This window comes from Sapajus apella, unplaced genomic scaffold (genome assembly GCF_009761245.1).
Source record: "Sapajus apella isolate SASKATOON/1434 unplaced genomic scaffold, GSC_monkey_1.0 scaffold26, whole genome shotgun sequence".
Lineage (NCBI taxonomy): Eukaryota > Metazoa > Chordata > Mammalia > Primates > Cebidae > Sapajus > Sapajus apella.
The window spans coordinates 9,650,644-9,666,416 of record NW_022436966.1 but is presented as its reverse complement, the minus strand read 5'-3'; the positions used below and the strand labels follow the sequence as shown (position 1 = coordinate 9,666,416).

At 39.5% G+C, this 15,773-nt stretch overlaps 1 protein-coding gene across 1 annotated transcript; it reads right to left on the bottom strand.

Moving 5' to 3' along the window:
* Positions 1-1,819: 1,819 nt before the first annotated feature.
* Positions 1,820-14,019, bottom strand: LOC116560385 (heterogeneous nuclear ribonucleoprotein A1-like). Its single transcript, XM_032291702.1, has 2 exons — positions 13,986-14,019; positions 1,820-3,712 (listed from the first exon to the last, which is right to left on the bottom strand). The coding sequence occupies exons 1-2, from the start codon at positions 14,017-14,019 to the stop codon at positions 3,042-3,044; spliced, it is 705 nt and encodes a 234-aa protein (XP_032147593.1). The 3' UTR covers positions 1,820-3,041.
* Positions 14,020-15,773: the final 1,754 nt, after the last annotated feature.

The window sequence follows — 15,773 nt, the reverse complement described above, 5'->3', positions numbered from 1 at the left end:
CTTTGATGCCTCAGCTCTTTTGAAGTAGGGGATGAACTATTAAATTACCACCTTTTGAAAGCCCTTTTCTTTGTTTCCTGCTCTGTGGGCTCTGTAGATTCAGGATAACCAAGGCTCAAATTTACACAAGTTAGCAAATAGACTCAGAAAGAAAACTGGCTAAAATTCTATACTTACTTCTCTAAGTTCCCTTCCTCTTTTAGTCCCTGATCTGAGACTTCCTTACTTTCTTGTGCTGATAGTCCCCAACTTACAATGATTTGCTTATAATTTTTTGACTTTATAGTGGTGCAAAGGTGATGTGCATTCAGTAGAAACCATTTGAGTACCCACACAACCATTCTGTTTTCCATATTCAGTACATTAGTTAATAAATTACATAAAATATTCAATACTTTATTATAAAATAGGTTTTGTCTTAGATGATTTTGCCCAACTGTAGGCTAATGTAATTGTTTTAGCACCTACCTGTTTAAGGTAGGCTAGGGTAAGTCATGATGTTTGGTAGGTTAGGTGTATTAAATGCATTTTTGACTTACAATATTTTCAACTTGCAATGGGTGTATCAGGAAATAACCCTATTATAAGAAGCATCTGTAGTTCAGTGATGCTTTTAAGATTTCTGGAACACATAATCTAGAATTGTTTTCTTAAAGAAGGACAAACTAGGTGCCTAGTCTTCCATATTATGTGAAATTACTATATTAAATGTTTGTATCCTCTATCCTATAGTCTCTCTGGTATCTTAATTTTGCTATTATTGTTTATAAATATGCTCCTCCAATACAAATATCCTTGGGAAAGACAACACCTTAACTGTATATATATTGGTTTGAAACAGTTTTTGAGATGTATTCCTCTGACAATTGTGACTAGAGCTTTGAAACACTGGGAGAATATATATATTTGTGATAAAAATAGATAAGAGAAGTGATTATGAAGAATGAAATATTATTGAAGAAAAATATACTGGAATGGTATATTATCTCTGGGCAACATGTGATTAGGAGACATAGGGAGGCATCAGAATGGATGAAAGATATACTTAAAACCCCCAAAGATAGGAAGGAACTAAAATAAATTTCTCTTGTCTCACAAGTTTGCCTAGGTTTAGTTATATAAGCATAATTAGAATAACTTACAACAGAATTCCTGTGAAATTAAAAACGCTAACTCAGAAGGCAAGTTTATCTACACTCAAGGTTCATTTCAAATATTTTGGTTTATTTCACACACAACCTTGGTAAAATAAATGAGAAAACATATACTTTAAGAAAAAAAAATGAATACAGAGATAGTTTTAATTCTTCCTTCCAATCTTTATTCTTCCAACTGCCATCTGTTTTTTTTCTTATTGTAACGGCTAGGACCTTCATTATACTGTTGAGTACAAGTTGTAAGGGTGGGCCTTGTTAAACCAATCTTACATTTTTGTGATATACCCTTCTTTGTCACTGTATATTATTACTGTTATATATTGCTGGAATCAATGCATTAATTTTTCAAAGATTTTTATGTCTTTGTTCATGGAAAGTATTGGTAGGCTAATTTTTTTAATATAATTTCTTTGTTAGGTTTTAGGATCAGAATTTTGGTGGCCTCACAAACAAGTAGGAAAGTGTTCCCTCCTGTTTTTTATAAGAGTTTGTGTAAGATTTGTGTTATTATTTCAGTGAATCTTTGATAGAATTCATCAGTGAAACCATCTGAATCTAATTTACACTGTGGAATTTTTTGACATTAAATTTAATTTTAGAAATGGATATGGGACTATTAATATTTTTGTTTAATCTGCATTGATTTTGGTAAATTGCATTTTTCAAAGAACTTATTCATATTATTTAAGTGGTCATATTTTTAGTATAAAATTTTAATAATGGTATCTTATTATCCTTTTCAAGCCTGTAGAATTTATAGTGATAACCTATCTTTTTATTTCTGATACTGGTGATTTATGTTCTATCCTCTTTTTTAAAGACACATTTAGTGTCATGTTCAGGCTGTTACATTTAGCAATTAACAGCATGGACGCAAAAAAAAAATCTACATTAAAACCCTTTGTTAGAATGCTGTACACTTTCCACAGAAGAAAATCCAAAATAACCTGTTATTACAATTAGTCACAAATACAGTCCTCAAGTTTTTTGCCTATACACATGAGTATTTATCTAAAACATGTCCTCTTTGTAGCAGCTAGGCCCTACCACCAATGTGCTTGGTTGAGTTCACAAATCTATTGTAGCCTGTAGCTTCCATGTCCCTTGTCTGGCTCTCTTCTCCTGCTAAGCTTTGTTTCCTGGTAGTAACTGAAATCTTCTACCCCTCCCATAGCCACTGCTCCTACTGAAATTGCCATAGCCACTTTAGTTTTGTGGTTTGGCAAAGTATTGGCCTCCAACACCACAGGGGCCAGTGCTTCTGCTTCCAAAGTTTCCTCCCTTCATGGGTACAAAATTTGAAGATTAATTGTTGTAATTGCCAAAATTATTGTTGCTGGAAGGAAGACAGTGGCATGACCTGCTTATCTGGTGCAGAAAGAAAGAGCTTATGGAATGCCATACCCTGTGCTCAAGGCAGGAATGCCACTTGGAAGCACAAGAATGTGACCAGACTTGCTGGCTCCTATCTATGACCCCTCTAGCTTGTTTAATGAATAAATCTAGAATAGAATTTGTTCTATATGCCTCAAAAGAAATGCCAAACCGCCCTAGCTCACCATCCTGACCACCATTCCCTTATCTCCCCCAACACCCTTACCACATTCTTGCTTTGCGTTGTGTACCAATAAATGGTATGGGCCTCCAGAGCTTGGGGCCTTCACAGCCTCCATACTCGCATTGGCCCCCTGGTCTCTGACACATTGTAGCTTCCACCACCTTCAAAATTGCTTCCATCACCAAATCTGTTATAGCCATCCCCACTGCCACCATATCCACCACCACCACAGCTGCCACCATGACCACTGAAGTTTCCTCCACAACCAAAATTGTCATTTACACCAAAACACCTCCATAACCACCACCAAAGTTCCCAGAACCACTTCAATCTCTTTGGCTGGGTGAAGCACTAGCCATCTCTTGTTTTGGGGCTTTCCTAAGTTCACAGTTGTGGCCATTCACAGGATGGTATTTCTGAATGACAATTTTATCTATGGAGTCATGGTCATCAAAGGTTACAATGGCAAAACTCCTTTTCTTACCACTGCCGCAATCAGTCATGATTTCAGTTACTTCAATTTTTCCATACTGTTCAAAATAATCTCTCAGGTGATGTTCTTCAGTGTCTTCAGTAATGCCAGCAACAAATACCTTTTTCACAGTTGAGTGGGCACTTGGTCTTTGAGAACGTTCTCTTGAGACAGCCCTTTTTTGTTCCACAGCTCTCCCATTAACCTTGTGCAGCCTTGCATTCATGGCTACAGCCACCTCCTCCACAGTGGCATAGGTGACAAACCCAAAGACCCTGGAGCACTTGATGTTGGGATATCTCATGACCACAGAGTCTGTGAACATTTCCCATTGCTCAGAATGGCTCCTCAGTGTCTTATCAGTCATATCAAAGCTCAAACCTCCAGTGAAGAGCTGCTGCACCTCTTTAGGAGACTCATTTAGACATGACAGCAGCAATGGGAAGAGAGATTTCAGTGATTCTCCCTTGGTGGTGACCACAGGCAGAAAGAAGTAAGCTAACAAACGTATTCTTATGTTATATTCTTAATCCATTTTAGGATTTATCAATTTTGTTGATAACTCCAGATAGCCAACTTTTGGATTTCTTTCTTTCTTTGATTTTATTTTGAGACAAAGTCTCACTTCGTCACCCATGCTGGAGTGCAGTGGTGCGATCTCTGCTCACTGCAACCTCTGCCTCCTGAATTCAAGTGATTCTCCTGTCTTAGCCTCCTGAATAGCTGCGATTATAGGTACCTACAACCAGCCCAGCTAATTTTTGTATTTTTTTTAGTAGAGATGGGGTTTCACCACGTTGGACAGGCTGGTCTAAAACTCCTGATCTCATGTGATCCACCCACCTCGGCCTTCCAAAGTGCTAGGGTTACAAGCATGAACCACCGTACCCGGCCAACTTTTGGATTTCTTAATATTTTTTATTTTCTGTTTTTAAGTCTTTTTCAAAGTTTTGGACTGAATATATATTCTTCCTATCGTGTATAAAATATATCAGTATTGTGTTAGTCCATTCTTGTACTGCTATAAATAAATACCCAAGACCAGATAATTTATAAAGAAAAGAGGTTCAATTGGCTCATGGTTCCACAGGCTGTACAGGAAGCATAGCAGCTTCTAGGGAGGCATCAGGAAATTTACAATCATGGCAGAAAGCAAACGGGGAACCAGCACTTATATGGTCATAGCAGGAGGAACAGTGAGGGGGGGAGGTGCTACACACTTTTAAACAAGCAGATCTTGCAATATCTCACTCTCACTATGACAACACCAAGGGAGATGGTGTTAATAAACCATGAGAAACCACCTCCATGATCCAATCACCTCCCACGAGACCCCACCTCCAACATTAGAAATTACAATTCGACATGAGATTTGAGTAGGGACACAGATCTAAGCCATGTAAGTAATGTAAGTACCTGAGAAGAGGATCTCACCTCTCATGTTCAGTTTTATGGAAGTAGGTAGACTTAGATAAAATTCTCTGGAAGCAGAATCTGAGACAGGGATTTGGGTACATGTGGTTTATTGAGGGACTCCTTAGAAAAAACTGGTAAGTGAGGGAGCGCAGCAGGATAGAGAAGAGAAAAGAGCTGCCAAGCAAGGATCCGGTCTTAGGTAAAGTCTAGTCCTGGCCCAATCCATAGAAAGGAGTGCTCGAGGCGGGTGGATCACAAGGTCAAGAGATCGAGACCATCCTGGTCAACATAGTGAAACCCCATCTCTACTAAAAATACAAAAAAAAATCAGCTGGGCATGGTGGCGCGTGCCTGTAATCCCAGCTACTCAGGAGGCTGAGGCAGGAGAATTGCCTGAACCCAGGAGACGGAGGTTGCGGTGAGCCGAGATCGCGCCATTGCACTCCAGCCTGGGTAACAAAAGCAAAACCCCTCCCCCCACAAAAAAAAAAAAAAAAAAAAAGAAATATAAATAGCACAATAGATTTGTTATCTCTGGTAGCAAGAGCTGGACTTTTATGCCATCATGTCAGTTGGCCACTGTTGTGGGTCATCTATGGAGAGAGCATAACTCTCCTAGTGAGTTGGCTCCCATCAGTTGATGGCAATTCTCTGGAGAAGAGGGCTAGCTATAAGCTATTACCAGCCACAACTCACAGGACCTTGGGGATAGAAGCTTTAACCAAGAAAACTGGATCTTGGGCAGGGCACCATAGTATCAACCACAACTCTGCTAGTAAACATTGAGTCCTAGGCAAATAAAATAGAATTTGCAGGTGGGGGAAGTATTTTGAATATTTAATATAATGCCTTGTGGCCAATATAATATTTTTATAGTGTTTGAAGAACTATTCCAATAATAATCCTTGTTCAGGGAAATAATACCCTCACAGATGAATAAGACTTGATGTAAGGAAAAAAATAGAATATAAACTTGGTATATTTGTTAGGGTTGACTATACTGTTATAAATTTGAGACCCCAAACATGTAATGGCTCTAAAGTTTATTTCTCTCTCAACAGTCCAGGTTGATGTAAGGAATGGAGAAACTAGAGGGAAGGGCCCTCCTTTACACAATCATTCAGGCACCTGAGCTGACTACAGCTCTATATCTTCAAGACAAGATTTCTCATGAGTATTGCCATCCAGCTAACTGGGTGTGTTAATCAACTGCTGCTGCATAACAAACTTAGCAGCTTAAAACAACAATTAATATTTATTATCTCATTGTTATTGTGGGTCAGAAATTTCGAACTGGCTTACCTGAATGGTTCTGGTTCAAGGTCATTCATGAGTTTGCCATCAGATGTGTATTGTGGGTGCAGTCATAAGAAGGCTTGACTAGGGCGCAAGTATCTGCTTCCAATGTGGCTTGCTTATTCCTGGTTATAGGCAGCTGGCTTCGGTTTCTTGCCACTCAGACCTCTTTATAAAGGTTGTTGGAATGCCCTCATGACATAGTAGCTGACTTTCCTCAGAAAAGTAATCTAAGAGAACATGAAAGCCTCAATGTCTTTTATGACCTTGACTTGGAAATCATATTCCATCATTTCTACATTATCTTGTTTGTTACACAGGTCTGCTATATTCAGTGGAGGAGGGCATTACACAGGGACATAAATACCATGAGCCAAGAATAATTGAGAGCCATCTTGGAGGTGGGATATCATCTTAGAGGAGCAAGTGTGGGAGGTTTTTAAGGACAAATTTTATTTGCATTCCACCGGAGTACACTTACTCACATAGCTACATCTAATAGCAGGAGAAGCAAGGACATGTAGTATAGTTGGATAACCATGTGTCTTTTATTACAGTGGAAGGCAGAGGGAAGTATTTAAATGCACATCTGGCAGCTTCTGCTACAATTGGGAAAATGAAACAGGAAGAAAAAATCTTCAAGAGATGAATAACTAAAACAACAACAAAAGTTGACATTAGTGAGCAAATTTCTTTGCGTACCCAAACTATATAATGCTTAAATTTTTTTTCTGATTTCATAAAATTGTTCTTGTCTGTAGACTCTCACAGGCAAAGGCTCTTAAAATCCGACAGACTGTTTTTAAAAATCCAACATCTTAGTTATGGCTTTAACAAATGTTTTCAATTTATTTTGAGTAATTGACTTTTTGAAAACACTGCAAAAAAATACTAATGTTCATTAGTGAAATCCAAGACACATATACAACAGGGAAAATATAATTTGTCTACACACTCGCTGCCTGGAAAACTAGTAACTAAGGTACAAAATATTCTACCCCTTCTTTGAGAATCTCCCTTGCGGAAATGTTTCCTATGCACTGACTTAAATCAGAGACCAAATAATTCTCATTGCATTTCATATTAAAACAGTAAAATCTCAGACAGATTAAACATTGAACCAAAAGATTTTTCAATTAGTTTTGCTTAATGAGGAAGAGATAACCTCAGTTGTAACAAGAACCTCAGGTGAAAAATATTTTTCTTCCTAATTTGTCCCAAACATTCTATTTTGGCTTTGAGTCATATTCTGCATCAATGAACTGGAATTCAGAATGTTACTGATTTTTCCTAAACATTTAACAACTCAGAACTAGTTTTGTCCACATTTCCACTGAGGATAGTATATATTCATTCTTTTTAAAGTAAGTTTGCTTGACTATATTTGATTGGAATGACAGAAGTAGCATATTGTAAAAAATTCTGTATCCTCTGAATTGCTGCGTGCTGCATTGTTATTATAACAATTTAAGAAGGCAGTAGCCTCATTTCAGGGTCTATCAGTTCTTTATAATGGAAAAATGTATAAATCAGATGACAAAATTCTTGTCAATGACTATGACCTCTCTGTGACATCTTGATTCATGGTAAAAAACCAAATATACATTACACATTTTCTATAGAATTTAATAATGTTTACCCCCAAAACAAAGAGCAGCTGTGTGGGAGTAGAATATACACATTCTACTTGACTTTATTATTTTTAGCTTTATCATATCATTTGTTATATGGGCAAGCCATATCATTTCTTATATGGGCAAGTCATCTAGTCTTTTTGAGTTCCAGTTTCCTCATATAAAAATGAATGCTAATAACTTTCTAAGACTTTGTATGGATTAAAGGAAAGAATAAATACAAAAGCACTTAGCCAACATTTATATGGTACATAAAGGTTTTGTTTATTGGTCCTTTAATCCTGTTAATCTAAAAACAGAATTTCATAGGTGAGAAAATTCAGAGAAGTCAAGTAACCTGCTTAAGATCACATATCCAAGAAATTTTCTAGTGCACTTATCACTACACTGTGCTCACATCAAAGTCTCTTGCAGGGGACATATGAACCAATTAATTGCAAGAGGACATGTATGGAACCTAACTGGTTGGTTATACGTGTACAGTGGGAGTTGGGGGTACTACAATGCAGAGTATTTTAGCACCCTGAGGAAAAGCTTAGTCCAAACTGGTTATATACGAGAAATTTGCTCAGTCCTGAAAGAAGGCATATTTCCTAATGTTCCCTTTAGATTCAGCCAACGAGGAAAATGAAAAAGGACAAAACTTTCAGAAGGCAGATCCAGGGGGTATAGAGACCAATGAGAAAAAGGAACTTCTCAAAATCAGAATTAATCAGGTAACATTCCTCAAACACAGGTAGGGGGCCCCTCAAAAGTTGTTCCCAACAAGATTTCCGAATTCTATAGACATGTATTTGCTGTGTGTTCTCCATTTTCCCCAAGGAGAATATTACAATTATCTTGTTCCTGTATCAGCCATTATGTACCAGGTGAGAGAAGGCAGAAAATCTGTTTTTTTAATTTCACGGTAGGATCTGGAGAAGCAGATCATGATTAGAACCTACCATACCTCACCCAGATGTCACAGATTATGAACTTCATGCTATGCTTGCATAGGACTTTGGGGCTTTCTTTTTAGCATCTCAGAAATAGAGCAAATCAAACATTTGGTGACCAAAAGGCATGTAGCTATTAGAGCTGTTCTAAATATTTTAGTTCTTCTTTCAGGGATATGATGGGACTGTACTTTCCTGCCCCTTGAAGTTAGACATAAGCAGGTAATTTTCTTTGGCCAATGAAATGTGAGTGGAAATATGGGCCAATTTCAGGCAAAATTCATTTATTCACATGGTTTTCTTCTCTCCTACTGTGGTGATCACAGAAACACATGTATAGATGGAACCTCTTTCAGCCCGGGTCCTTGAGTCACTAAAATGAACAGAGACCTCCTTGCTGACCTGGGTTCTGCATGTAGAGTGAGCAAGAAATAAATATTTATTATGATCAAGCCTCTGTGATATGAAAATTGTTTGTTACTACAGTAAAAGGCAGTAGACTTTTATTAATATAAGCACACATTTTATTAATTCATCATTTCCTTCACAAAGGCAAGTAGGATCAATGTCAATCAACTTGAGATAAACTGTTGTTGGTTTTTGTTGTTGTTTAACTAACCTAATACATTGTATTTCTCAGTACTAGGTGAAACTTTGACCAAAAATTTGATAAAGTCAACTATCTCACCTCTAATGATCTAAGCTTGGCTATTTTATTACAGAGAGGCAATTACTGGGTGAATTTTGTCAGATTGGATGACAGTGTATGTTTGTATGTGTGTATGTGTGTGTGTGTGTGTGTGTGTATTATATTCTGATTATTTTTTTAAAAAATCTCTTTTTACTTTTTAAAATGAGTTATGTTTATTTGTGCTTTTGGTTTAAAAAGAACAACATAGCTTCTCAAATAGGGATAAAATCAATTAACAAGAGACTAAAGGAATTATGGGAGGAGGACGCTCTTTTCTTCTTGTAGAATGTGACTTAAACCAGAACTCAGCAGTCCAGCACCATTGAATTGGCAAGAGTTTTCATAAAGCAGTCAAGGGCTGGTTCAGCAGAAGAGGTGCTTTGAGGAGGCCCACGTAACTCCTCTGTGGCAGCAAAGAAGAGTGAAAGACAGAGGAGAGGAAAACACCGAAATTATGAGGGCCTCAGTGAAAGTTCACCCCATCCTTTATCAAAAAAAAGATGACTGCCTAGCTTTTAATTTGTGGGTTTCAGGGTAACCAGGAGACGTTCTGGAATCTTTCTTTGTTTTGTTTTGTTTTTTGCCTTTTGAGACAAGGTCTGGCTCTGTCACTCAGGCTGAAGTGCAGTGGCACGATCTTAGTTCACTATAGCCTTGACCTCCTGGGCTCAAGCAATCTTCCCACCTCAGCCTCTCAAGTAGCCAGAACTACAGGCACATGCCACCACGCCCGGCTAATTTTTGTATCTTTTCATAGAGACAGAGTTTCACCATGTTGCCGAAGCTGGTCTCAAACTCCTGGGCTCAAGTGATCTGCCCTCCTCAGCCTCCCAAAGTTCTGGTATTACAGGCATGAGCCACTGTGCACAGCCCAGTTCTGGAATCATTAAGAAAAACCCTCCAGATTCTTAAAGTGGACCCAGGAGTAAATAGAAAGCATGCTGGGAAGGCAGGGGTGGAGTTACCATGAAGCTCATAAGGCATAAGCTTTAGGATCCCTCACTTGCACAGGCCCTTTCTAAGGTCCTCTGAGGGGACATAGCAATTTTGTATTTGTAATTTTTTTAAAGGAGTACCCCCTAAATCATGTGAGCTTCAGGTCCATGCAATCTGTATCTGCCTCTGTATGGAGGCGGTAAGCTGGCATTGAAAGCCTTTACACAGCTTCAGGCACTGGGAGTCAAGTAGACAACACTCCATATTAGGAAATTAATCCTTCCTTGGGGAAAGGGAGCTTGAGCACAGGACCAGCTACACAATTGACGGGCTTGGTACAAAACAAAAATGTGGGACTGTGGGGCTCTTTGTTCAGGAAGCAGGAAACATATATTGTTAAAGGAACTAACATATAAATCTTTTTCCTTTCTTCCACTTTCTCTCTCTCAATCTGTCATGGTATTTTAAATTTGCCATTTAATGTTACGTTCCTGCAGGCTTGGTGTGAATGGAGATCTTCTCAAGCAGCCAGGGGGCCCTGCCCCAACACCATGCACCAACTACTGGGTTCCCCCTCCCACCAACCACTAAACCAATGCTTTGCCCACAGTAAGGGTGAGAAATTTAAGTCAAGCATTTCTTCTTCTCACTGGCCTGCTGCCACAACCCACAATAGTCAGGAGAATCTCTAGATGTACCAGATACCTGGATGAGAGGTAGGCTAGAGGCTCATTTAGCCAAGTTCTTCCCTAATATACTGTGGCACTGTCAGTACAGGATGGAGATGGCACTACCCATGCCCAACTGTTCCCAACCTTCCCCATGCCTACACCCAGGGGGTGATGGGTGATAGCTGTCACTGGGTGAGGGACAGTAAGAGGGAGGCTAGGTGGGTCTCTGGGCATCAGGGAATAGGGGAGTGGGCAGTGGAAAAGCTGTTTGGGAAGGTGGTGGGAGGCAGGACTGTGCAAGAGCCCAGGCTCCAAGCTCCAGATACACGCTCCGTTGTCTTATCAGACTTCACTTACCAAACACAAATTTGAATATAAAATATTAAGAACTTTAAGATGGTGACAACAGAACATTAAACCCCTAGTACAAAACTCCCTTTGAGCACAATGCCTTATGAGACTGCACCCATGAAGGTAGCCTTGCTTGACAGCTTAATATGCCAGCCAGAGTTGATGTTGATATCTATTGTTACATATCAATTGCTACAACTCTGTTCCAGGATGGCTTGATTGCATCTATAACAGAGTATTTAAAGACGAAAAGGATTTCTGTTTCTCCAATTCTACCTTTCAACATGAAATCTGTGGAATATTCCCCTTCCTGCCTCTAACAACTTCTAGAACTTCTAGGAAAATTAGATTCCTAACTTTCAGATTCCATAACTCCTCATTTTGGCTGTTAAAACTCATTATAATTAAAGACTTTAATCTCATCCTCAACTTAAATCTCATTTCCCCTCCTCCTAGGGTAGAACAGACCTGGGACCCTGATTATTAGATAATCTGTTTCTTCAACACCTTTCCTTTTCACCTTTTCCAAAGCTGAACTCTCCAGCATCAGGAAGGAGAAGGGCAAAGGACTAGGACAAGGATCTCTTCCATACTTGGTGGACTGTCACTTCTCTCTGGCTAACACTGTCGGTCTAAGGATGCCCTTTGTTTGACAGTCCCCAAATTCTGCCTTCCTTGTGGGGCACATGTATGAGTTCTTCAGAGGCAAGGCCTGCCTACTGCAAGAAAGTCCAATGCAGAAGATGCTACCCCAGCTCCACCTCTTCCACAGCCACCACCCATCCACTCAGTGGTGCATTCCATATTCTGTTATTACTGGGTTTGCTACTGGGCTCTCCTGCTCCTTCCCTGCTTACTTGGCTTGTGGTGGAAGGTGAAGTCTCCCTCTTCTCCCTCAAGGGAGAATGAACCATGTTATGGCTTGAATGTTCCCCCTCCCCAAAGTTCAAGTGTTTCACACTTAATCCTAAATATAACAGTGTTGAGAGGTGGGACCTTTAAGAGGTGATTAGGTAATGAGGGCTCTGCCTTCATGAATGGATTAATGCTGCTATCTCAGAGTGGGTTTCTGATAAAAGGATGAATTTGGTTCCCTTCCTCTCTTGCTCTCTCACACTCTCTTGCCCTTCTGCCTCCTGCCATGGGATGACACAGCAAGAAGGCCCTTGCAAGATGCCAGTACTTTGATATTGGACTTCCTAGCCTTCAGAACTATGAGAAATAAAATTTTTAAATAAATTATCTAATCTGTAGCATCCTGTTATAGCAACACAAAACAGACAAACTACAAGCCTGATATTCTTCCTTTTACCAGTATCATCCTAGTAGAACAAGGTAGAATGAGTGGATGAGGTAATGATTGGGGAGGATCATTGTCCCTGTCTGAACACTTGGTTCCGCCTGTTTTAGGAATCCTGGAAAAGACGTTGTATTAGAGTTCTCTAGAGAGAAATTCTGAGAACTCAGAAAGAGATGCAAGATTGCCATCTCTTTCTAGCCAAGGTTCAGGACAGGATTAAGATACTGAAAATTGCCTTGAATAGGGGCATTATGGCCCAAATCAGTGCAAATAGCCCCAAGCCAGACAACTAAGTCCAAGTGGTTGGGCAGAGAAAAGAGGTTAATATGGGAGTCTGAATCATTGGTGAAAGAGAGGAGTTGGTGACTGAGGGGACCAAGGAGGCTGCAGAGTAGGATGAATGCCTTTTTCTATAAGCATTTTTCTGTGGCCTTTGATCATTATGTGAGAAAGATAAATGAATTAAAATCAGACGATCTGAAAATCTGACATGAAATGACATTGGTACACTGAGGAGGGTAAGAAAAAAATACACTCATTACCCGTTTCATTATGCCAATAAACTGGGCATTTTTGGTTTGAGTCAATGCAGGACAATGTATGGTCTTCAGTCCCATTTTTTGTTGCCTATAACAGAATACCTGAAACTGGATAATTTATAAAAATATGTTAATTTCTTACAAGTCTGGAGGTTGAGAAATCCCAGGTTGAAAGGTCATATCCAGTGAGAGCCTTCTTGCTGGTGGAAAATCTCTGAAGGGTCCTGGGATCTTCTCAAGCAGCCAGGGGGCCCTGCCCCAACACCATGCACCAACTACTGGGTTCCCCCTCCCACCAACCACTAAACCAATGCTTTGCCCACAGTAAGGGTGAGAAATTTAAGTCATGCATTTCTTCTCACTGGTGGAGGTTATCACCTGGTGAGGGAGCTGAGTGTGCTAACATGCTACCTCAGATTTCTTTTTCTCTTCTTATAAAGCCACCGGTTCCCCTTTCACATACCATATTAATCCATGAATACATTAAGCCATTTATGAGGGCAGAGCCTTCATGATCCAATCACTTCTTAAGGGCCCCACCCCACCACTCTCTCTCTTATTTATTTATTTATTTTTTTGAGACAGAGTCTTGCTCTGTCACCAGGTTGGAGTGCAGTGGCACAATCTCGGCTCACTGCAACCTCTACCTCCCAGGTTCAAGTGATTCTCCTGCCTCAGCTTCCGGAGTAGCTGGGACTACAGGTGCACACCACCACACCTGGCTAATTTTTTGTATCTTAGTAGAGATGGGTTTCACCATGTTGTCCAGGATGGTCTCAATCTCCTGACCTTGTGATCCACCTGCCTCAGCCTTCCAAAGTGCTGGGATTATAGGCAGGAGCTACTGAGCCGGCCCCCACCCCACCTCTTAATACTATGTAAAACAATAAAGGCGCTATATAATTGTGGAAAGCTTTATCCATTTATAAAAAAATATTTGCTGAGTTTCTCCAGTAGACCAGACCTGTTGTGTATGTTGGGAATATGGCAATGACTATGACAAACAGAGTCTTGATATCTTGAACATACCTTCCTCTTCTGATACAGCTGTCTTGTGAAACATGATCATCTATATATTTAATGTGATTATCAAGACTATAAGTATTTGAGTTGGGGGGGTATGCCTTATTGTTCTCAGTATTCCTAGCATCTAATACCCTGAATAACACAAAGAAAGTACTAAAAATATTTTGTTGATAGGCCAGGCACGATGGCTCATACCCTGACTGACACAAAGAAAGTACTAAAAAATATTTGTTGATGGGCCAGTCACGATGGCTCATGCCTGTGATCTCAGCACCTTGGGTGCCCGGGGCAGGTGGATCACTTGAGGCCAGGAGTTTGAAACCAGCCTGGCCAACATAGTAAAACCCCGTCTCTACTAAAAATACAAAAAATTAGCTGGGAGTGGTGGCACACATCTGTAATGCCAGATACTTGGGAGGCTGAGGCATCAGAATTGCTTGAACTTGAAAGGCAGAGGTTGCAGTGAGCTGAGATCACGCCACTGCATTCCAGCCCAGTAAACAGACAAGACTGTCTCAAAAAAAAAAATTGTTGATGGAATAAATGAATTCATTTGCGGTAAGAATAATATTACTCATGAAATTCATCCAAAATGCACATGTTGTTAATTTAGTATGACTAAAATTTCATGAAACCAAAATTCTTCTCATATATTCTGAAATGTAGCATGAAAAAAGTGTTTTGATTAATGAAATTATGTAGAAAAATATACCTAAAAAGGATATATTCAGAGATTAGTCAGGAGTTATTTTCATTTTCTTCCATTATGGCTATTTCTTTGTGCCAAAAAATTACTGTTAGAAGTTGTTCTTAAAAATAGAATCTTTAAGTGGTAGATTAAATCCAGCTGGCTTCAAACGGCACAGGGTGGTGGTGTGGCGGGGAGGGTCACAGATGGCCAGATCTCTAAGGAATTCTCTGACCTCAGTGATGACTAAAATTCCTGGACTTTTCTTGTGAGAGGAATTCTACAATTGATAATTATTGTTCCTTGATAATTACTGTTATTACCTTTTATTGAGGTAAAAGTCACATAAGATAAAATTAATTATTTTGAAGTGTACAATTCAGTGGCTTTGAATACATTCACAATGTTGTATAACTATCACCCCTCTCTAGTCTCAAAACATTTTCATCACCCCAAAAGAAAACCTCATAGCCATTAAGCAGTCACCCTGAGAAATATTTAATCTCTGGCTCCACGTAATAAGCACCAATCCTATCACCTCTATAATAGAAAAATAACAGGAAAAGTATTTTCCTCTAAAAAGTATAAAAATTATAACTTTAATAATTGGGTTTGCAAGACCAGTGAAGGGCTGGCCTGTGATCCTTCAAGTGATACCCTGGTGACCTCTGACGCTGAACATGTGAACATGGTCTGCCCTCCAGAGGGGCAGCAGGTGTATCTCTGCATAGGTCTCGAAGAAACTACCTAGAATGATCATGGAAGACCAAGATGTCAACTGAGTTTCTAACTGTATTTAAGGTTTTCAGACTTATGTGATTTTTGAATTGTCAAACACCAGGCAAAGAGTAGATATGGTAAGTAGTTAAAAAATGCAGATTAAATATAATTGGATTGGAATGTGAAAAAAGAAACCACGAACACTACACACTCACAGGCTCTAGGAAATGCCTCTTCACAACCTTGACTTTCTTGTTGAAGAATATGTGCTGGATTATGTGGAGTGTCCTGCCAGCAAGCAAGCCAGCCACAGGCACGGCAGAGAGCAGTCCTTCACTGTTGTAAGGTTGTGGGGTATGAAATGAACTAGAGTCTTGAGGGCT